We start from the raw sequence: 23,667 nt of genomic DNA, 5'->3' as shown, positions 1-23,667 counted from the left end.
CGAAATCATATTAATGGTACAAGCAATTTTTTTTAATTTCGATAACTCCGTCATTACTTGTGTTAAAATTGTTTCTACGTACACATTCAAAGTTTGGAATAAATTTATTGAATATTAAGATGACATTAGAAAATTTATTAGAAATTAATATATATATATGTATATACATACATACATATATATATATATATATATATATATATATATATATATATCGAATGCGTTGATCGCAAAATAAAATGTAATGACTTGTGTATGTACAAGATATTTGATGATGTATGTATGTATATCGATAATATTTTGAATATCGATAATCGCATATCGCACAGTATTCAATGTTAAACTGTAACAAATTTCAATGGATAGATATATTGATAAATGTTGAATATTATCGAGGTTATATATGTCTTAATCGTGGAAATGTCGATGATTTATAATTAACAGAAATAAAAGTGGACATTTATTGTTCTTAGAATTTAATAAGGACCATGTCTAAGATTATATCGGAATTTGACAGAATGACAACACCACAAGTATCGAAAGTTACAAATGTAAAATTTAAAGAAGAAACAATGACAAAAAATCCATTGTCTGCGTTAAAATTAGATAAGGTTTAATCAAATTCATTACATTATCATCAATAATGATATAGAATTTACAAACGTATTACGTGAATCATTTAACTTTTACCGTAATGCGTTAATCGTATCGTCATCGTGTTAATTAAATTAAATAAATTTGATTCTTTTCCAAGGTCGCTATGAGAAAAGTACAAGATGTGATCGAGATAGCCTCTAAAAAAGCAAAGATTTTTTGTTACGACGATATTCTTGCGTTTCGTCCGATTTTAATGAAAGAATGCGATTTAGGGGTGTCGCAAAATTATTGTTTTGGAAAAATGAAACAATATGCCCAAGAGTTAAAAACGTATGGTCTCTTGGGTGTAAGTAGGCAAAAATTTTCTTTTAAAACTATCTTGTTACTTAAATTTATTTTATTTAATAAATATAGTGTCCGTTATTTTAATATAGAAGTTATCGAAATTTGTAGGATTGGGAAAAACGTATAAGAATGTTGGTAGCGCCCAAACTTAAAGAAAAGTATAAAGAAATTTTTGAAGAGCATATTAATGAAGCTAAGGATCAATATTATCGAGATATTTACAATATGTCGATCAATTCCGTGATCGCTATAGAATGTCAGGAATCTTGTAACATTTTGGATTATACGCTCTCTGCGCCATTTAAACTTCTAGACCCACCAGATTTTTTTTGCACTTATCAAAAACGTCGCTATAAATTTGCTAAAAAATATTATTTTTCCCACAAATTAATGAGAAACATTGTGGCTAAAGCTCACATAGTGCTCAGTAATTCCATATGCGATTTTCAACGTTATAGAGCATACGGTACTCTTGATTTATATAGGTATTGTATCATGTTTCTTTTTTCTTTTATATTAATTTTAAATTTATTGAGTTAGTTAACTGATAAATAATATGTTGGAATTTTTAATATCTTATATCTAAATTGACAATTCGATATTTTTTATGGCAAATTTTCGATATTACTTATTAGCCAATGCAATGGTATAATCGTTTGAAAAATTCGCAACTTCTTTTTTTTTTACTGATAATAATATATCAATCTCAGAACTGTAAATTTTTCACGAATTGATCATAGTTATCTTCAGCAACAAGTTTTATCATTTCTTTATATATAAAGTATTGAAAGTTCCGACATTTCTTATTAGCTGCATTGATGTTATAAAATATTAATACTTGCTTACCGTATTATAACAGACTATTGGATTTGCTGGACACAGATTTGACGAGAGCTAATATTCTCATAACTAGTTCGTATTATGGTAGTATCATTAGAAATCTTTCACACTCACGTTACATTTATGATGTCCCATTGGCCATAATCCACGATTTCTTTCGATGCGCCACAAATTTATTGTCGCTTCAAATTATAGCTTGTATAATGAGAACCATAGAGGATTGGCTTACAACATTGAGCAATTGTTTTACAATACCCATCTTAAAGGTACGTATAATTGTAATACAAGTCGTTTCTCGATATTTTATTAAATTATCATCAATTTCGAAAGTATTTTTAAGATCTTCCGACCAACAGCTGGAATTGAAATGCGAGAACAACACATTATTCATTTACCCGTTGCTCAGCGAAATTTATAAATCATATCACTCTATCGTCGATCAAATCGCGAATATGGCACAAGAATTGCCATCTTTGGAGTCTTGGGTAGGTGTCAAAAGTGATCACAAAGCAATCTTTATTACATTACCAAATTGGTACTTGGATGAGGTGCACGAAAGACTCGAAGAAATATTGAAAAAGTTATTTCAACCTATTGTTAATTATATTGAACAATTGCGCGATCAGTTTAATGTTGCATATGATATTAAAACTCGAGAAAAAGTAATCGCTTATGTTGCCGAAGGACATACTTTTGAGGAGTGCATCGAGAGAGTCGAAGATTTCAATGATTTAGTTCGCGAAATTAATGGATTGGTATAATATATACTTACGTATACAGGATGTTCCATGTAAAACTTTGTTACATTACAAATCATTTTTACCGAAAAAATATGATAGAATTTATACTGTGTTCTATAAAAAACAATATAAGATTGGATTAATCATTCGTTAAAATTGTAGGACCGGATAAATTTAATTGTTTTTATATTTATAAAAATGAAGTTTAGGTAAAAATAATTTGTAACACTTTGCATGAAACATCCTGTATAAAAATACCTACGTTTATACGATAAATGAGATTCATTCAAGAGATCATAATTAATGTTTTTAGCCGAACATAGAGTATTTCTTTATAGCCATGTTATATCAGACAGAGGGCAAAGCTGCACTCATGTCTCACACTTTATCTGTTCGCGAATTAATAATCGGTGAATTGGTCAAACGTCATCAAAATTATAATCTTGATATATGTAAAGTGTTTGAAACACTAAGGGATAGGGCATTAAATGTACCAAGCACAACGAGAGAACTTCTCGAATTAGGTTTGTTATTTTGATTGGAAAGGTGTAGGATTTTAAATTTTCTAAGTAATTATTATCTACATATGTATTTTTGGTATCGTAGGTGAATATATGATAAAAGCTGCAAGTGTAACAATGGAGGAGATGAACGATAGAATCACAATATCATTAAACATGATGGCATCCTTAATCGAAATGACGAGTTTAAGTTCGGATCATGCTGAGTTAAACAATACGACTGTCAATTGGTTAAAACGAATAAGACCAATTTTTGAACAAAGTAGTAGCATGTACGAGCAAATGAAATTCGATTTGGAGGAAAATTTGCAAAGTAAAGTGATAACTTTGAACATGGAAGTCGAAGAGATGTTTCCAAGGTAAATTCTTTTTTATCGCTGTACCAAGATGATGTGACCTAGTCATTTTTAACACGATCACTTGTAGATTAACGATTATGAATGATATGGATGATGCTAAACGCGTGTACGAATATATAGAAGATATACGAAAATTTATAAGAAGTTTGGATCGTATGGATGAACAAGCACAATGGATAAACAACGAAGAAAGTCTTTTTAAATTTCCACTCACCGAATATCCCCTTATCAACGAATTAAAGGAGATTATAATGCCGTTTTATGAGATGATGTATCTAGCATGTAAATGGCAAAGATACCGAGATGTCTGGTTAGACGGACCATTCGAATATCTTGATGGATATGAAATCGATACTAAGTGTAACGAGTTATATGCTAACTTTAGCAAAATGAGCAAGCAATACAGAACCAAAATCAAGATGCAACTCGCGACGAATTATCCTTATAGGTTTATTTTTATAATTTTGTATTTTCATTTTTTGTTAAATTTGAGCTAGGTACTATCTCCAATTTTACATTTGATTGTTTTATCAGTTTTACAGGTTTTATCGATGATCCAGATCCTTTCGAACAACCGGTACCTATAAAGCTTTCGTATCAAATTCTCGAAGATATTCAATCGTTCAAAGTAAATAAAAAAGAAAAAGGAAATACGATAGTATCATTGTCTCAACGATCATTAAAGTTTATAAATGTAATAAATAATATTTCTAGGTATACGTTCCGCTTGTAACAGTTTTCTGCAATCCTGCTTTACGACAACATCATTGGGACGAAATGTCACTTATCGCAGGTTTTGATCTTACACCCAATGCTGGGACAACTCTTCGAAAAATGATAGCCATGGATTTGTTGGAGGACTTAGACAAGTAATAAATATCGATCGATATTATTGATAAATATTTAAACTTACAAATTTATTTTATTTGATAAAGATATGAATTAATAAGCGTTAGCGCATCGAAAGAATTGAGTCTCGAGCAAGCATTTTATAAAATAGAGAAAGAGTGGGACGATATTTTATTCGAGACAACACTATTTAAAGATTCTGGTGTTGAAATATTAACTCGTTTGGATGATATACAAACACTTTTAGAAGAACACATCGTTAAAATACAAACGATGCGTGGCTCGGCGTTTGTAAAGCAGATTAGAAAGAAGGTGGAGGATTTTTATCAGAAATTACTTCGTATACAGAATACCATTGAACAATGGGTTAAGGTTTGTTAATTATTTATTTTAAACTTTAAGCTATGCGTCTTTAATATTGTCAACAATTGTAGTTGCAAGTACAATGGATGTACTTGCTACCAATATTTTCAAGCAAAGACATTATTGCACAATTGCCTGAAGAGAATGTACTATTTGTTCAAGTCGATGGAATTTTTCGAAACGCAATGCAAGCAGTTAAGAGAGATCGCCGAGTTAGAGAAACTGCTGGTAGTGTAAGTATACTCTTAATTTATCTAATATATCGAGTTATTTTTGTATTTATTCTTGGATTGTCTATGTTTGGAATCAGTGATTATGAAAGTAGTCTAACTAAAGTCACATATTTTTCGTTCTGAAATCTTTTGAGCCATTCGGCTTTGAATTATTTCAAAATTATTCTTCTATAGTGACGAAGAGAAAGTAAGTGTTTTTATTCATGAAAAACAATTCTTTTTGTTGTAATTTAACTGCAACCAAATCTAAGTTAATTGCTGCACTTTGACTTGGACCACGTTCACAATCATGTTATTTTTGAATTATTGTATAGATCATGTAAAAATTTGTCTATAGTATTTAAACATGTATTGTATTCCATACTTTTATTATTAGGTCGGCTTATTAGAAGCTATGAGAGAAGCTAACGCTATGATGGAAACGGTTAACGAAGGTATATCAAATTATCTGGAAAAGAAAAGGCTGTTTTTCCCACGTTTCTTCTTTCTGAGTAACGACGATATGCTTGAAATTCTATCCGAGACAAAAGACCCACTTCGCGTACAACCTCATTTGAAAAAATGTTTCGAAGGAATTAACAAGCTCGGGTGGGCTTTCATTTGCGTAATTTTTTATCATGAATCCTCGTGGGTCCTATCATTTATATTTTTTTCATTTTGATCAATAACGATTATGTACCTCAGATTTAATGAGTTTTTGGAGATCTATTCTATGATCAGCGATCAAAGGGAAGAGATAATGTTTCAAGGCCGTATCTCAACGGAAGCTGCTCATGGTTGTGTAGAAAAATGGCTGATCCAAGTATTTATATCCTTATAAAAATATTTCAACGTTAAGAATAAGATAATTTATTTCGATTCGATATACTTCTCAATAATATAAATAATAAACAGGTAGAAGAATACATGTTGAAATCGGTAAGGTATGAAACGCTTATGAGTTATTTGGATTACGATACAAAAGAACGAGTAGAATGGGTTCAAATTTGGCCTGGTATGGTCGTACTTTGCGTTGCTCAAATCTATTGGTCTATGGAAGTTCAAGCGAGTTTATTGACACATATACTATCTACTTTGGAAGCACTGTGGAAAAAACTACAATTACAAATTTTTGACATGGTTAATCTGGTAAAAGGTACCGATGAAATTATCGAAGAATTCACCTACATCTCGTCTAGTTATAATTTATAAATAACAAATCATATCAGGTCATCTGACGAGACAAAATCGTATCACTTTGAACGCTCTTATCACAATAGATGTTCATGCTGTGGACATAGTAAAAGTACTCATCGATAAGCGTATTATCGATGAAAAAGATTTCGAATGGTTAGCTCAGCTTCGTTACTATTGGGAAGATGATGTATTTGTTAGAATCATACATGCGACTATAACGTATGCTTATGAGTATCTCGGGAATACATCACGTCTTGTGATTACACCATTAACTGACAGGTAAACTACAATAAATTTGTTTAGCATATTTACAAATCGAGTAATATCATTCTGAAAGGTATGATATTGCTCCGACAGATGTTATCGTACTTTGGTAGGTGCATATAGTTTGCACTTAAACGGAGCAGCCGAGGGTCCTGCAGGTACTGGAAAAACTGAAACAACGAAGGATCTCAGCAGAGCTATCGCTGTACAGTGTATAGTTTTTAATTGTTCCGAGGGTCTCGACTACAAAAATATGGGAAAATTTTTCAAAGGTTTAGCTTCCTGTGGCGCTTGGTCGTGCTTCGATGAATTCAATCGAATCGAATTGGAAGTATTATCAGTGGTAGCACAACAAATTCTTTCTATAACGCAAGCGATACATGCGAATTTAGAGACATTCGTTTTCGAGGGAACGGAATTGCAGTTAAATCCTGCGGTTTATGTTTGCATCACGATGAATCCTGGATACGCTGGTCGTTCTGAATTACCAGATAATTTAAAAGTTCTCTTTAGAACCGTGGCGATGATGGTACCGGATTACGCGATGATCGGCGAGATCTTTCTTTATTCGTCAGGTTTCAATACCGCTCGTTCACTGTCAACAAAGATCGTGGCAACTTATAAATTGTGTTCGGAACAACTCTCGTCTCAATCTCATTACGATTACGGTATGCGTGCCGTGAAAACTGTACTGACAGCGGCACAGAATATCAAATTGAAATTTCCCGACGAGGATGAAGCTATACTTCTTCTTCGTTCTATCATCGATGTCAATCTACCAAAATTCTTGGCACACGATGTACCGTTGTTTCAAGGAATAGTATCCGATCTCTTTCCAGGATTGACTTTGCCAACTCCAAGCTATGATGTATTATTAAAAGCAGTTGCTGAAGTCGCCAAGAAGAAAAATTTACAGCCAGTCGACAGTTTCTTATTGAAGATCATACAAACATTCGAGATGATGATCGTTCGACATGGTTTCATGCTGGTCGGTGAACCTTTTGGTGGAAAAACGTCTGTTCTCCATACCTTAGCTGAGGTGTTAACTTTGATGCATGAATGGAACGATGAGAATGGTGCCGTGACGAAATACTTTACGATCAATCCTAAATCAATAACGTTGGAGCAATTGTATGGACACTTCGATCCAGTGTCCTCCGAGTGGTCAGACGGTGTATGCGCAGTTGCATTCCGAACATATTGTATGGAAGAAACTGATGACAGAAAATGGATTATATTCGATGGCCCTGTCGATGCTCTTTGGATCGAGAATCTCAATACTGTGCTGGATGATAATAAAAAACTATGCCTGACATCTGGCGAAGTAATGCAGATGTCAAGCGTGATGTCGATGATATTCGAAGTTATGGATTTAGCTCATGCATCCCCTGCTACAGTATCGCGTTGTGGAATGATCTATATAGAACCTCGGGTACTCGGTTGGCAACCGTTCATCGATTCGTGGATAGCAGAGTTAGATCCACTATGGAAAGAAGATTATGAAGATTTAATAAACGAGCTTTTTGAATGGTTGATGCATCCTTGCTTGGAGTTCATTCGTAAGACGTGTCACATGCATCTGTACGTGAGCCAAATCCATCAGTTAATCTCGATCATGAATCTGGTAGAGATGTTCATGGAAAGTGCGGTGGAAGACAACCCGAAATCTTTTGATACGTTCATTGCACCATGGCTACAAGCTTCGATGCTATTAGGGGTAGTTTGGGGAGCCGGTGGTACTTTGGATCTTGACTCTCGATTCAAATTCAATGCGTTTTATTTAACAATTTGGAAAAACGAAAACGCGGAATATCCTATTCCTGAGAGTATAGAGGAATCATTGATCTCCTTACCAGGAGACGAACTCATTTATGATCATTTTTATACCTTCAAAGGTAAAGGAGCATGGAGACGTCTTGTCGAGTTATTTACATCAGAGCCATACGATGAAAGCCTAAGTATTAGCAACCTAATGATACCCACCATCGATACAGTTAAATATCAGCTATTATTCTTAATGCATATCAAACAACGTAAACGATTTTTAGTACAAGGAGACACTGGTACGGGTAAAAGTTTCTACATAAAGGACTTGCTAATGAACAAGTTGGACGAATCGGAATACTTACCTAATTTTGTCATTTTCACACCAACTACAACAGCTTGGAGTACTCAAGAATTGGTATTAGCAAAGTTATATAAAAGACAGAAGAATCAGTTAGGTCCATTGTTAGGTACACATTGTATAGTATTCATCGACGAAGTCAACATGCCTGCCAAAGAAACTTACGGCTCTCAATCGGCAATCGAATTACTCCGGCAATTTTTCGATCATGGGAGTTGGTACGATCTAAAGAGGCCAGAAAAAATTACCATTCTCGACACGATGTTTATTTGTGCGATGGCACCACCCGGTGGAAGTAGACAAGAGATTTATCAAAGATTTCTGCGGCACTTCAATTTATATTTCATCAATGAATTTTCGACGGAAAGTATCTTCCGAATCTTCACGAATATCGCCTTTGTCGGGCTCAAACGAAACGGCTACTCAACATCGGTTATTCCGATCATTAACGAGATTGTGAACGCCACTATAGCCATATATAAAGCAGTTAGCAACGAATTCAGACCAACACCAGCAAAACCACATTATTCGTTTAATCTTCGTGATCTTACTCGAGTAATATTAGGCTTTACCTTGATAAAGAAAGAAAGTGCCGAGACCAGGGCAGAATTTACCAAATTATGGGTCCACGAAATCTTGAGAGTATTCGGTGATCGTTTGATAGAACCAAAGGATCATAATTGGCTCTTTTTGAAGATTAAAGAAACCACTCAGAATATAATAAGAGAATCATTCGAAACGATATTCGATCATTTGCCAAAATTCAACGACGTGTTAACGGAAGAGAGTCTTCAAAGTTTGATCTATGGAAATTTTATGATCATGGAAGCACTAGCGGAAGATCGTCTCTACGAGGAGATAACTTCGATAACAGAATATAAAGAAATAGCTCTGGCTTATCTTCAAGAATACAATAATACTCATCGAAAAAAGATCGACATAGTGATGTTCCGTTATGCTTTGGAACACTTGGCAAGAATTTGTCGTGTACTTTCGATTTCTAACAGTAGTTTACTAATGGTTGGTGTAAGCGGTTCTGGAAGACAATCTTTGACAAGATTAGCATCTAGTATGGTTGGCCACGGACTTTTTCAACCTGAGATTGGTAGCGCGTATGGTTTAAACGAATGGAGAGAGGACATAAAGAAAGTATTAAAAAATTCTGGTGGAGCTGGTAAAGATTTTGTGTTTTTATTTACCGAAGGACAGATCAAGGAAGAAGCTTTTCTTGCTGACATAGATAGTCTTCTTAATATCGGAGAAGTACCAAATCTTTTCACAGTTGAAGAAAGACAAGAGATCATCGAGATGTGTCGATTAGCTGCTCAAGGTGGTAATCGTAATTTGGACATATCCGTGCTCGCTGTATTAGCATTTTTCATTAATCGTTGCAAGGAGATGTTACACATAATGTTGTGCTTCAGTCCAATCGGTGATACCTTTAGAATAAGGCTAAGACTTTATCCGAGTTTGGTCAATTGTTGCACAATCGATTGGTTTGAGGTATGGCCTGAGGAAGCGCTCGAACAAATAGCACTTTACAACATAGCGGATACCAAAGTCGATGAGAATATTAAAGTTAACGCTGTCGTTGCTTCGAAATATTTTCATAGCTGCGCGAAGGATATCAGTACTCATTTTTATCAATTATCTGGTAGAATAACTTACATCACTACCGCGAGTTTTCTCGATCTGATGCGTACATACGTAGAATTGATAAGTGAGAAACAAGAGGAACTCACTTTGGCAAGGTATCGATGATATTTTTTTTTTTTTTTTTGTATAAAATCGCATATCTCCGACATTACTTTTTCACAACAGGGATCGATATCTTAATGGTTTGGACAAGCTAGAATTCGCTGCTGAACAGATTCGGCATATGAGAGTGGTTCTTTCCGAATTAAGGCCACAACTCGAGTTGTCAGCGAAAGAGACAACGGAGACTATGAAGCAAATAGAAAAGGAAAATGTGAGCGTCGAACAAGCAACGATTCTTGTGAAGAGAGACGAAAATGCAGCCAACGTTCAAGCTACAATTGCAGAGAACTTGAAGATGGAATGTGAAGCTGATCTGGCCGAAGCCCTTCCTGCTTTGGACGAAGCGATAGGTGTCACTATTCACTTCTAATATTCATTTGTAGTTTAATCGTCATTATTATTCATCGTAATTATCATTTCCACTTACCGATGAAAATACTTCGTTTTATCGAACACAGCTGCATTGAATACTCTCAAACCTGCTGATATCTCTGTTGTGAAAACGATGAAAAGTCCTCCAGAAGGAGTGAAATTAGTAATGGCTGCAGTTTGCGTTATGATGAGCATACCACCTATTAAAATCGAAGATCCCGGTACTGGTCATAGAGTTTACGATTATTGGACACCTAGTAAACGTTTATTAGGTGATATGAAATTTTTGGACACTTTACGTCAATATGACAAGGACAACATCCCTGCTCACATAATGGATGTAAGATGTTAAAAGATAAAAACATGTTGAAAGTCGATACTACAGCGTTTTGTTAACAGGAGATCAAGAAGACGTATATGACGAATAAAAATTTCGAACCGAAAGTTGTAGCCAGAGCATCGTCGGCTGCCGAAGGTTTGTGCAAATGGGTTCGCGCAATGGTATTGTATGACAAAGTGATCAAAGAAGTAGCACCGAAAAAAGCGAAATTAGCAGCTGCACAAACAGAGTACGAAGAGACTATGGCATTTTTGAACGAAAGACGTCAAATGCTTGCATCTTTGACAGAGAAACTCGCTCATCTCAACGAAAGATTGCAAGTTACTCTCGCGAAGAAACTCGAATTGGAGAACGAAGTAATTTGTTAACGTTCATACGATTAATACACGATAATTCATAATGATAATTCATCCATCAGGTTACCAATTGTAGAAATAAACTTATTCGCGCTGAAAAACTGATCGATGGTTTAGGAGGAGAGAAAGATCGTTGGTTAGCCGCAGCAGAAACTTTACAAAATTCTTACAACACGCTCCCGGGTGATATTTTAATTTCCTGCGGAGTGATTGCTTATCTTGGTCCTTTCACCGCGAGTTATCGTACGGAGAACATCGAGAAGTGGAGAGTTTTTGTCAAAGATTTGAAGATACCTTGCTCGGAAGACTACAATTTCGTAAAAATATTAGGAACTGAGATAAAGATCAATACCTGGAATATATTCAATTTGCCACGGGATTCATTTTCTATTGAAAACGCGATCATCATGGATAATTCGAAGAGATGGAGTTTATTCATAGATCCGCAGAGTCAAGCAAACAAGTGGATTCGTAATATGGAAAAACAGAGCGAATTGGAGATCGTCAAAGTAACTGATAAAAATTATATGAACATCATCGAACAAGCTATAGAGTATGGTAAGATCTTATCAAAGTCGTTTCAAATTTTCTTTTTGTTTATGTCGGTTTTATAAAAATAATATCGCGTCCGTAGGAAAGCCAGTTTTGATTGAAAATATTTTGGAAGATCTTCCAGCACCTCTTGATCCGATTCTCATGAGAAACATATATAAAATCGCGGGGATATGGCATATTACTTTAGGAGAAACTGCCGTTGAATATGACTTACGTTTTAGATTATATATCACGACAAAATTACGAAATCCTCATTATCTTCCGGACGTTTTTAACAAAATCACTTTAATTAATTTTGCTCTGACGATAGAAGGTCTGGAAGATCAATTATTAGAAATCGTTGTAGCGAAAGAAAGACCTGACTTGCAAGAAAAGCGAGAATTCTTGATAATTGAAAGTGCCGCAAATAAAAAAGCTTTGAAACAGGTCGAGGATAATATTCTGAGAACTTTGTCGGTAGCCGGGGCTGGAATTTTGGAGGACGAAGAAGCTATAGAAATTTTGGACTCATCTAAAATTCTTTCGATCGATATAATTAAGAAACAGCAAGTAGCAAGAAAGACAGAAAAAATGATCGAAGTTTTTCGTCAAAGTTATCAACCTATTGCAAAGTATAGCTCGGCTCTTTATTATACCATTACGGATTTACCGAACATAGATCCTATGTACGAATTTTCATTGCAATGGTTTATTAATCTTTACATTGTTTCCATCGACTCGGCAAACAAAAGTAAAATTCTAGAACGTAGGCTTGAATTTTTGAGAAATACGTTCACATATTATCTTTATCAAAATATCTGTAGATCATTGTTCGAGAAGGACAAGGTTAATAGAAATATAGTGCTCTCTTAAAATACATCTACTATGTCATGTGTAGTATAATATAAAAATATTCGCTAATCTTTTTATCAGATATTGTATTCGTTCATATTGTATTCAACGATTCTACTGGCAAGTAATCAAGTAGATAAAAATGAGTTTTTGTTCTTCTTATCTGGTGGCATGGCATTGAAGACAATTTCAAAAAATCCAGCGCCCGATTGGCTTCCAGATAAATCATGGAATGAAATCGATAGAGTAAATGCTTTGTCGAATTTCACAGAATTTCCAAAAAGTTTTACCAACAATTTAACGAAATGGAAAACATATTACGATCTGTTAAATCCTGAGAAAGCACCTTTACCAGAACCATGGGAAAATACATTGACTCCGTTTCAAAAGTTGATTGTTATGAGAATGATCAGACCTGACAAAATCGTAGTTGCAGTAAGTGTATATTTAAAAGGATTGTTTCTTCTTGACTATCGATGATTATGCATATAAATGATAATTAAATCCTTTCTCCATCAGATACGCGAATTTGTTAAGAATGGAATGGGAATGAAATTTGTAATGCCACCACCATTCGATATCTCCAAGTCTTACATGGACTCAAGTTGTACGATTCCATTGATTTTTATTCTATCACCAGGTTCCGATCCAATGGGAGCTTTGACCAGATTTGCAGATAGTATGAATTATCTATCGAAATTCGCCACTATCTCATTAGGTCAAGGTCAGGGCCCTATAGCCCAGAAACTTATTGCCGATGCTCAACAAGAAGGTTCTTGGGTTTGCTTACAAAACTGTCATTTAGCTGTATCTTGGATGCCTGTCCTTGAAAAACTTTGCGAGAATTTCAATCTGACGAATACTCACGTCAAATTTCGCCTTTGGTTGACGAGTTACCCTTCCGACAAATTTCCCATAACGATTTTACAAAATGGTATGAAAATAACGAACGAACCTCCGACTGGTCTTCAACAAAATATTATGAAGTAAGTTACTTTCAAAAAATGAGAAAGACAACGAAATTAATAATTTATTTCTAATCTTTAGATGTTTTCTATCCGAAACTGCCAAGGAACCAGAGTTTTTTCAAACGATGTCTCAAAAGAAAAAAAATTACTCAAAATTGCTATACGCTTTATGTTTCTTTCACGCATTGATTCAAGAACGTAGAAATTATGGACCGCAAGGCTGGAATATTAAATACGGTATATCGAAAATATTTAATCGGTGATATCGAAAGAATATAAATAATGATATTTTCTTGCAGGCTTTGATGATTCTGACTTACAAATATCAGTGGAACAGCTTCAATTTTATATCGAAGATTACGATGAAGTTCCATTTAAAGCGATCATTTATCTTACGGGGGAATGTAACTATGGCGGAAGAGTTACAGACGATAGAGATCGAAGATGTTTGAATACTATTTTAGATGACTTTTATAATCTTGATGTAATTACAGATCCACATTATTCGTTGAGCGATGTTGGTCCGGAATACACGTTACCTAAAAAGTAATTAGACGCTTCGGATAATCGTGTAGCGTTGTTTAAATATTATTATTTATTTATTTTTTTTTTTTTTTTGAATATAATTCAAGTTTAAATATTAGTTTAACACTGATGTTATAATATTAATATATAAACAATTTCTCTAGACACGAATATCAAGATTATATCGAACAAATAGAAGGAATTCCTATTATCACACCACCGGAAGTGTTTGGATTGCACATGAACGCAGGAATAACTCGCGATCTTGAACTTTCGAAAAATTTCTTTGATTCGATGTTGTTGATTCAAGGAACCGTCGCAGTGGGTGACGCTATGAAACAGGATGAACTATTGTTGCTCATGAAAGAAAATATCTATAGTAAATTACCAGGTCTGTTTGACATAGAAGAGGCTCATAAATTGTATCCAACGATGTACATGGAATCTATGAACACAGTATTGGTACAAGAAATGGAAAGATACAATATACTTTTAGCCGAAATGAGAAATTCATTGGTAATGTTAGAAAGAGCTATAAAAGGTCTTATAGTGATGACTTCTGCTTTGGAGGTATATTACAGTTTCAAAAGATTTTCCTCTATTATTTATAACTTAACAATTCTCGCTTAAAAATTTCCTTTCTTTCTTATAGGTTTTAGGAGCACACATAATTAATAATAAAGTTCCACCATCTTGGCTCAGAGCAAGTGCTTATCCAACGTTAAAACCATTGTCCAGTTTTATCGATGATTTCTTAAAACGTTTAGAATTCTTTAAGAAATGGATGATAGAAGGAAAACCAAAGACTTTTTGGATATCCGGATTTTCATTCGTGCACGCTTTCTTAACTGGCGCGACACAAAATTTCGCGAGAAAATATAAAGTACCGATTGATAAAGTTGATTTTAATTTTGAGGTAATATCTTCTTTCGTCGTCGTCGTCGTCGTCGTCGTGTAAGCAGATCTTTTTTTTTCAATTTTTCAATTTTATATTTTACAAATAATTAATTTGTAGGTAATGCCAACATTCGAATCGAATAAATCTCCGATAGACGGAGTATATGTTTACGGTATGTATTTAGCTGGTGCTAGATGGGACTTGAGAACTATGTTACTTGCTGAAAGCTATCCGAAAATACTTTGGGATCCCATGCCAATAATATGGTTCAAACCATCCGAAATAGATAATATACTAATAAAAGGACGATATGAATGTCCCTTGTATATAACGTCTGCTCGTTTTGGAGTATTAAAAACCACAGGTCACTCTACTAATTATGTATTATCTATACTTCTCGATACCGATAAGAAAGTTAGCCATTGGATTAAAAGAGGTCTAGCTTTGTTATGTCAGCTTGATAATTAGCCACTTGGAAAATATTTCCTGTATAATTAATAATATTAAGAGAGAATAATGAAATTAAAAGACAAGATATATTGACGATGCTTTTTATTGTTACGTCATCTACAAGTGTCATTTTGCGGTATTTGGCATATATGTGTAAGTTTTATTTCTTTTTTTTTTTTTTGTAATCTTTCGAGAATATGTTTCTTGAATATACATATGTAAGGCAAAGCCTCTATTGGCTACTATATTTATAACACACATTATGACTGAATTTGAACTGGTTCTTACATTGCATCCACATATATAAAGCTTGATTGAATCATCATATCCGATAATCGAAGAAATACAATTCGAAAGTTTAGCCAATAAAGGTAAATTTTGTTTGGAATGGATTACGGTTCTGGTATTTTTATACAATTATAATTTTTGTATACTCTAAAGTATTAGAAAACAGTTCTCACAATACTCTATTCTAAAAAATCACTACGTCATCTACAAGATTTACAATTTTCTTTACAAACTATATTCAATCTGCAAAAATGTATCACAGACTATTGTTCGTGACTAAAACAAGTGTGTTATATATAAGGACAACGTATATTTATATTTTTAAATACTTTTTCGTGTGAAAAATTTATAAGAATTGTCAATAATTGCTCTAATAATATTTACAAAGTACATAATTAATCATATGAACTTATACTGATTATAATGATTACAAACTTATACTGATGTGAATTTATATGATCTATTTTTCTTTCTTAATAAAATATTAATCGCTCTATTTTACTATAATTAATGCTCGTCTTTGTTATATAACATATTTATAAATTATAGAGTTTCCTTGTAAGTCATGTTGTCTGCAATACAGCAGCAATACTAAATCAATACTGCAGTTTCTAAGATTGCGAGATGTATAGACGACACTTTTTAAAAAGAAAAAAAAAAAAAAAAAAAAAAGAATTTTCAATTGAAAATTCAACATTGAAAAGCAAGCATCTTTTATCAATCTCCTTAATCGTGCATGTATATATATCTAATCACACCATTTAACTATATCAACTTAATTAGATCTTTTTTTCTGTACTTTAAAATCGAGATTACAATACTTTGGATATACTGAGAATAAAACTGAGCACAGTTTTATATAAGTTTTAAAAAATAATATTTAATAAAAGTCACGAATATATCAATATCCAAAATGATCAATAAATATTTCGATAATTCTATATAACTCACATCTAACGCTACGATGCTTCTATTAATGCAATTATTATATTCAATATTATTATTACTGATATCATTGATTAATATACTACTGTGTGTCATCTGTATTAATATTTCGCAATTTTTCTATACTACATTCATATCAATTTCTATATTTACATAATTGACTAAAAAGCTTCTTTATCCAACTTGCTGTATAAAAAAACTTTTCTCCTCTAAAGTGTGCTCACAAACGTTTATCAATAAACCATTCTTTTAATGAATATAACTATAATGAATATAACTATCAATATCAACGAGCAAGGCAACAGTGCTTAAATTTTGTGGAAAAATTTAATTATGCAGCAAGAAGCTGAGTTAAAAAAAAAATCTTATTCAAATCTCACTTTCCAAATACAGTAGAATCCCGATTATTCGTATTCAATGCAAATAAGAATGTTATGAACAACGAAACAAAATTTTTTGAAAGTCATTCTTCGAGAAGATTAAAGATCAATGATTTATCCTTAATTATAAATACAACGATTTACTTAAAATTTTCATCGTTGGGTATTAATACTTATTATAAACCAACGAATAATTAAAATTCTACTGTATACCTACTCGGATAATATATATTTTTATCTCACAATCTAATTAAACGTTGCAAGATTGAACACAGTACTAACAGTAATCTCATAAGAGTAAATCCTATATTGAGTATAAATTCTGTATAAATATGCCAAAAGCATTTCACATTTAAGTATTCAACTTCGCGTATAGTTCGAACTAAAACATAAAATCCCATAATTCCTTTTTTGAAAAATAATAGATAGAAATTGTAGATATTTCTATTATACAATAAACTCAGGTTGTTGTTGTGTATAAAATATTGACCACATAATTTGGTAGGGCAATTTTTCATAAAAGTAAAAAATATACTTTTTTCGTTTTTTTTTTTTTTTCGAATTTCCTTATTACCTGCTTCAGCAACATGGTGATAACATAATTTTTATAATTTTTTTTTTTCTCTAGCTCTAAGTTTATAATTTTTTAATTCATATTCCATTTCAATTTATTCCTTTTTCTTTTTTTTGTTGTTACTCTATTTACAGCATTATTATCATGTTGCTCAATATAATATACTTACAGTTATGCCACAATAATTTATAAAGCAATCAGTGTAGATTTGCAAGAACCCCATTTCTCTTGAAGTTTTTGACGTTCTTCCAGATGATGGTCCGATAAATTTCCCATTTGACCCGATTTTAATTTCCTTGGATCTAAATTAGCTCCAAGCGTTTGTACACCTTTAGCGAACTTTGAAAAGGGTGATAGAATATCTTTGGCAGTAGCTGCAACTGGACTTGTGACATCTGTAATGCTAGTCTTTATCGATTTCAGGGCTGATTCGCTTTGTGACGAGGTAATATTTAATGTCAGATCTTGTTCAGATGTTGATCTCTTTTTATCTTGTAACTTATTATCTATTAACAAAGTACTACTCTTTAAGTTATTTAAATTTGCTTTGCTGTCTACTTTTCCTGTTGACTGGCTTATATTTTTAGAAAGACACAATGACGTTGGATGCATCATTCTATCTTTTTCTTCGTTTAAAACATCTGCTACGTCCTGGATAGTTATTTCTGGTGTCGTTGCCGTAGTTTTCTGTGGCGAAGCACTAAGAGAACTACCAGACTCACTTTGCGGCATTAGATACAATTCAGATTTTTTAATATCAGAAGACAATACATTATTTTTATCTATATCTGCTTGTGCTAAATAATTATCAGAAGCGCTATTATTTACTATATCAGAATCTTTAACACCCATTATGATTCCAATCGACGGACTATAAGCTTCCATTAATGTTTTGTCATGAGAAAAGTTTTTTGTTTGTTCCGTATGAATGCGAGTCATTTCAATATTTTCATCTTCATCGCTACTGCTACTATTTTCGCCACGTTTTTTACTAATATTTCCAGAAATATCTCTGTCACCAACAGTAAAAATTGGTTTTAACGATGTAATAGATTTTCTTGATCTTATACTTCTTGCTATGTCGATCGGTTTCTTCGTGCTAAAGCTATGACTTAATTTATTAAGTTTACTGAACTGTTCTGACATATTACTTAGTGCCTTTGTACCTGCAAGATCATAACGATTTACAAATTTGTGTCTACAGATGATTATTTTTTATTAATAATAAACAAACCTGCACTTTTGAGAGCTAATAGTTGCGTTTCAGAAACATTTCTGGTTAACTCAGGAAGAGAGGAAATATCTAATAGTCCTGTAGAGCCTTTAACGTTAACTAATTTGCTCTTTCGTTTATCTAATGTTATGTTCATTGCCACAGGTACTTTTGGTAAACCAGCTATTTCCATTGCTACTGAAATAGCTTCACAAATTGCTTTTAACGATTCTGCAATATCAATAATTTTTTTGTTTTCAAAATTATTATATATTATTTGTTATTATTAAAATATATGAGAATATCAATTATTTTACCTATGCTTTCTTCGGCAGTTTTTATTACAACAGCCATGTTGTTAAAAAATCTTAAGTTCGTACTGCGAAACATGTGAAAGTAACCATACTCTGTACCCATCTTATAGCTAATTCTAACACAATGGTAATGTTTGTTCTTAAAAATAGAAACTATATTTTCCGGTTGGCCAAATTCAATAAGAATTACATCGGATAGCGGAACTCTTTGGTAATTTGTTACTTTATCAATTTGGTCGTCATAATCCGCTACATAATAGCTATCTCGAGTTAATATAAGAATAGTATCCATTTCGGTTTCAGTGGGATCTCCAGTTCTAAAAGTAATCAAAAATACAAAAATATTAACACTCGGAGAGTAAATAATTTTTTATTATTAACTCGCAGAGTAAATAATTTTTTAACGAAATGTTAATAATTGAATATACATACACGGGATCAGCATCAATAAGTCCCCAACTTCCAAGAATAACTTCGGGATCAGGTATCAATAATTTTTTACAATCTTCAATCAATAATTTCACGTGAATTGCTGTTGCAGCATTATCTTCTTCTTCTGTACGTTCTTGAAATACTTCTTCACTTAATGCATTTCCTAACATCATATCGATTGTAGCTTGTCTATAGACATCTTTGAAGCGATTAAGATAATATCTGAAATCATAGTATAATTTAAAAAAGAAAATTAAATATAAGTAATCATTGCAATAACACTTATGTATATATAATTTATGATAATAATTATTGTCGTAGGATCAAAAAAATTTGGTGTTTCAAGGTTTTTATGTTTAAAAAGAAATGCGTTGTTTATTAATATTAACTGCCAAATCTAATTGCTAAAAATCGAAGATTAATCAGTAATTTTCATGCGGTGTAAGATCCATCATCCGTGATAAAACTATGTTTAGCACACTACAACCATTTATAAAATTTAATTAAACGTGAAATATAAATTGTAGTGTTATGAAATTATTTTTCATACACACTTTTCACAAACTTCTCGTTTTGACAACAGAAAACGAACCTTGCTAAATTACACATAGCAGTGGCATAAAGAAATTCAGGATGTGTAGCAAGTTGAAGCTCTATATTTGGTGGTTTCGTAGGAATAAGTTCAAGGCAGCAGTTATCAAGGATGTCTAAATAATGTGACCAATCGTTATTCAGTTGATCAACGTCGATTGGATTTCCTAGCAAAGTTTCTATTGCTGCCTGCCGTAAGTCGTCCATAAAGTGTTGTTGAAAATATCTATCGGAAAATTAAAGGATGTCAGGGATCTACAAAGCACGAAATTAGAAACGTCTAACTCAATCTTGATTGGTACTTGATTTGGTAAAAATATCTCATCAGCCGTAATATCTAACAAACTGAAAAGTAGGCAGATAATTTAGAATGATTTTGAAACAGCAGTTGATGGAAAGATAAAATAAAGAAAAAAGAAAGAGAGAGAAAATGGAAATGAAGGGTTTGTGACATAGAAGAAGTTCATAATTTTACCTATTTGCGGAGTTCATGCCATCTTTCATTAATCCCGTGAATTTTCTTTCTCCTGTTCTCGTATAATCTCCCTGAAAATGTAATTATTATAAAGTATATTATATATATTGGATAAAATTAAGTTGGCAAAGTGAATTACAAACCTTTAAAGCATTTGTCCCAGCATATTGTTTACTGATTATGTCACCATTGTTAGCCCAAAGTAATTGAAAAGTTTGTCTAATGTTTGTAGGTAAAGTTCCATCAGGTGGTATTAAACCAAGTTTTGAAAATTGCATTTCCATTACAGCTTTACCAATAGCTGTTTGTACCACGTTAGTTCTGTCTAAACAATCGATGCAGTTTACACGAAAAATTCCTTTCTGCATGCAAATTGTACCTTCTTTATCGCGCCAACAGTAACTCATATTCGTTAATACTGCATCGAGTGCATCGATTAGAATAGAAACATTTTCAAAGTGCATACCACGGCTGTTAGATAAAAATTATAGAAACATGAGGAATTAATACAATATAGTCAAAAGTTTGGTCATTTTTAAACTTACCAATACTCGTGAAAATCAAAAGTTGTATATGTAATATCAGAATGATTGTACTTAAGAATATGATTACTGTAAGCCTCCCAAATTATCTTCTCTTTTCCTGTTTGCTCAACTAGATTAACAATACATATTGGACCATATAGATCAAGTTCTTCACTAAAATGTTTTTCGAATGTAACCTGTGTTTCTGCTTCATCTACGATGTTATTATAAGATTATTACTTAACAAGATTGCATATACAAATGTATTAACTTTATAAATAATTCCGTAAACCATTTTATCTCTTAATTTTTAAGATACAGAGACTTTACCTTTGTCTATTCGTGGAGGTGGTTTATATTTATATCCAGGTTGAGACCAATAAACCGGTACACTTCCTCGTACTTGTACAAAAGATACCTGATGATCATGATACCAAACCAATTGCTCAGTTTCAACATAATTGGCACATTTACCTTGATCATCAACGCCGCGTCTTTTATACCTTTATTGTGATCAATGTTAGATTTTTAATTTTATTTATTACGATATACTATCAAAATAAACATAATAAAAAACTACCTAGTGCCAGCACGGAATCTGCTCCTTCTTGATATAATAGCTAAATTAAATATTTCATGTTGTGGTTGATCATAGAATCCTTCAACTTTGCATTTTTCTATTTGGATATATCCTTGAATGACTGGTAAAATCCAACAGTCTGCTTTGTCTGTCTGATAAAATAATATTACATCAAATATAATAGTTAACACAGTATACTTTATACAACAAATAAAAAATTTTGATTGTATTAACTTTCAAATTAATTATATCTTGTAACATATGTTTATTCCAAAAAAATCTATCATCTACTCGTTGCCACAGTGGTTTAAATCGATTGCTTTTAGTTTCTTCAATTTCGGCTACGCATAATCGTTGTAGACTATTGGTGATATCTCCAGTTTCGCAATAAAAAAAAGAATCGGTCTCTGTAAAAATTTTATTCAATTCTTCTAAGATTCTTTTCTCAAATTTTTCTTTATCTTTAACTCCGCTTCGTTTATTTACTGTAGACTTGACCTAGTAACAGAAAAAAGAAACTTAGAGAAAGTATATATGCAATACATTAGAATTATTTCCTTATTTTCACTTATTACATCTTCATTTATACCTGTGATGTCGCAAGAGCAGCAGCTTGCTGAGTGGTATTTTTAATAGTATTTGTGGCACTTTTTATAGTACCCCATGTTTTAGCAAATGCAGCTTTCTGCGGCACTTCAAATAATCCACTAGCTCCTTTTTTCTTTGGTAAATGCTGATGTTTCTTACACGGAAGTAATCCAATATCTGTGTTATCTGTCCCAATATGTAAGAATGCAATCGATTTGATTCTGTGTACTATATGACCGCCATATAATTCTCCGGCCACAGAAACTTCTTTTATAAGCATCAAACGTGGTTCCAATACTGATGGTTGATCTATTTTTCCTACTATTCCATAAAACATTCCAAGGCATTCCAAATCTTTGGGTGACGCCCATTCCCAATCTATACGTAATAGAGCATAGAAAATCATATAGATCAATATTGATTGTCTAATAAAATTAGGATTAAAACATTCCTTTGTTTCTTACATTATATTAATTTTTCTTTAATTATATATTTACATTATGACAATAATTTGCGATATGACAATAATTTTACTACAAATTTTATAAGCGGAATAATTAATTACGTCGATTATAATACTATTTACATTATAAATAATTCATAGAAAATAAAAATAAAGGTGACGTTGATCGATCACCGTACACAAAGAAACAAAGAAACAAAGAAACGTCAAATTTTGCGGCACATTGCATTCTCAACGTATAAGCGTATTTTTCAACGTTTAAGATTATTCAAACGATAAGAGTATTTATATTAACATATTTTGCTATTTGTAAAATTAATTTTATTCTTATATTCGTTCGAATAAAAAAAGATGAGATAAAACGATCTCCAAAAATTTACTAATTTTAACAGAGATATATTACTCACCGGATTTAGCAGAAAATTCGCCCGTATTTTTGTCGCACCACAAACTGTGCCTCTCTTTTACGAAAATAAAATGTGTGTCAGTACGAAAGAGTTCCATTGTAATGTCTTTTCGACGAATGATACTTTTTACGAAGCATTTGTGACGTTCCCTTCTTAGACAGAAAATGAGCTTATTGATGACAGCTCGCCATCTTTTTAACTCATCCCACAACAATTCACCATCATTGTTGCTCACTAACTTTCACAGTTTTACGAAACTCCATCTGTCAGCTTTGTCAGTTTTCTCCTATTCACAGCAGAATCGAATACTACTCATGCTTTTTGATCTTACATATCGCACTAGTTAATTTATTGACAGAATCAGAACTGACCAATAGAAACGTAGATTTGTCGAACACGTATCGTGTACTTCTCCTTATTCGTTTGTA

General features: G+C 32.6%; 2 protein-coding genes across 3 annotated transcripts; one reads left to right on the top strand and one right to left on the bottom strand.

The window, feature by feature from the left end:
* Positions 1–181: 181 nt before the first annotated feature.
* LOC122631404 (dynein axonemal heavy chain 12-like) lies at positions 182–15,556 on the top strand. The gene is made up of 29 exons (XM_043817061.1): positions 182–611; positions 755–943; positions 1,051–1,427; positions 1,802–2,048; positions 2,139–2,537; positions 2,836–3,046; positions 3,129–3,402; positions 3,470–3,850; positions 3,937–4,030; positions 4,117–4,271; positions 4,338–4,623; positions 4,686–4,847; positions 5,224–5,435; positions 5,532–5,649; positions 5,742–5,982; positions 6,056–6,302; positions 6,381–10,163; positions 10,234–10,520; positions 10,629–10,882; positions 10,942–11,238; positions 11,301–11,796; positions 11,873–12,618; positions 12,706–13,059; positions 13,144–13,610; positions 13,672–13,829; positions 13,892–14,138; positions 14,282–14,687; positions 14,770–15,033; positions 15,133–15,556. The coding sequence occupies exons 1-29, from the start codon at positions 489–491 to the stop codon at positions 15,481–15,483; spliced, it is 11,826 nt and encodes a 3,941-aa protein (XP_043672996.1). The 5' UTR covers positions 182–488; the 3' UTR covers positions 15,484–15,556.
* LOC122631405 (phosphatidylinositide phosphatase SAC2) lies at positions 15,553–23,640 on the bottom strand. 2 transcript variants are annotated; one of them, XM_043817062.1, is made up of 13 exons: positions 23,240–23,640; positions 22,371–22,747; positions 22,016–22,279; positions 21,782–21,933; positions 21,532–21,704; positions 21,223–21,415; positions 20,821–21,148; positions 20,678–20,748; positions 20,204–20,428; positions 19,612–19,833; positions 19,183–19,496; positions 18,887–19,096; positions 15,553–18,818 (listed from the first exon to the last, which is right to left on the bottom strand). In XM_043817062.1, exons 1-13 carry the CDS (start codon positions 23,334–23,336, stop codon positions 17,839–17,841), a joined length of 3,606 nt encoding a protein of 1,201 aa, XP_043672997.1. In that variant the 5' UTR covers positions 23,337–23,640; the 3' UTR covers positions 15,553–17,838. The 2 variants fall into 2 exon arrangements, with proteins under 2 accessions (XP_043672997.1, XP_043672998.1); XM_043817063.1 differs by lacking the exon at positions 20,204–20,428 and having other exon boundaries at positions 23,240–23,638.
* Positions 23,641–23,667: the final 27 nt, after the last annotated feature.

This window comes from Vespula pensylvanica, chromosome 8 (assembly GCF_014466175.1).
Source record: "Vespula pensylvanica isolate Volc-1 chromosome 8, ASM1446617v1, whole genome shotgun sequence".
Classification (NCBI taxonomy): Eukaryota; Metazoa; Arthropoda; class Insecta; order Hymenoptera; family Vespidae; genus Vespula; species Vespula pensylvanica.
The sequence above is the reverse complement of the archived record's forward strand: the minus strand, read 5'-3'. Positions and strand labels throughout refer to the sequence as shown.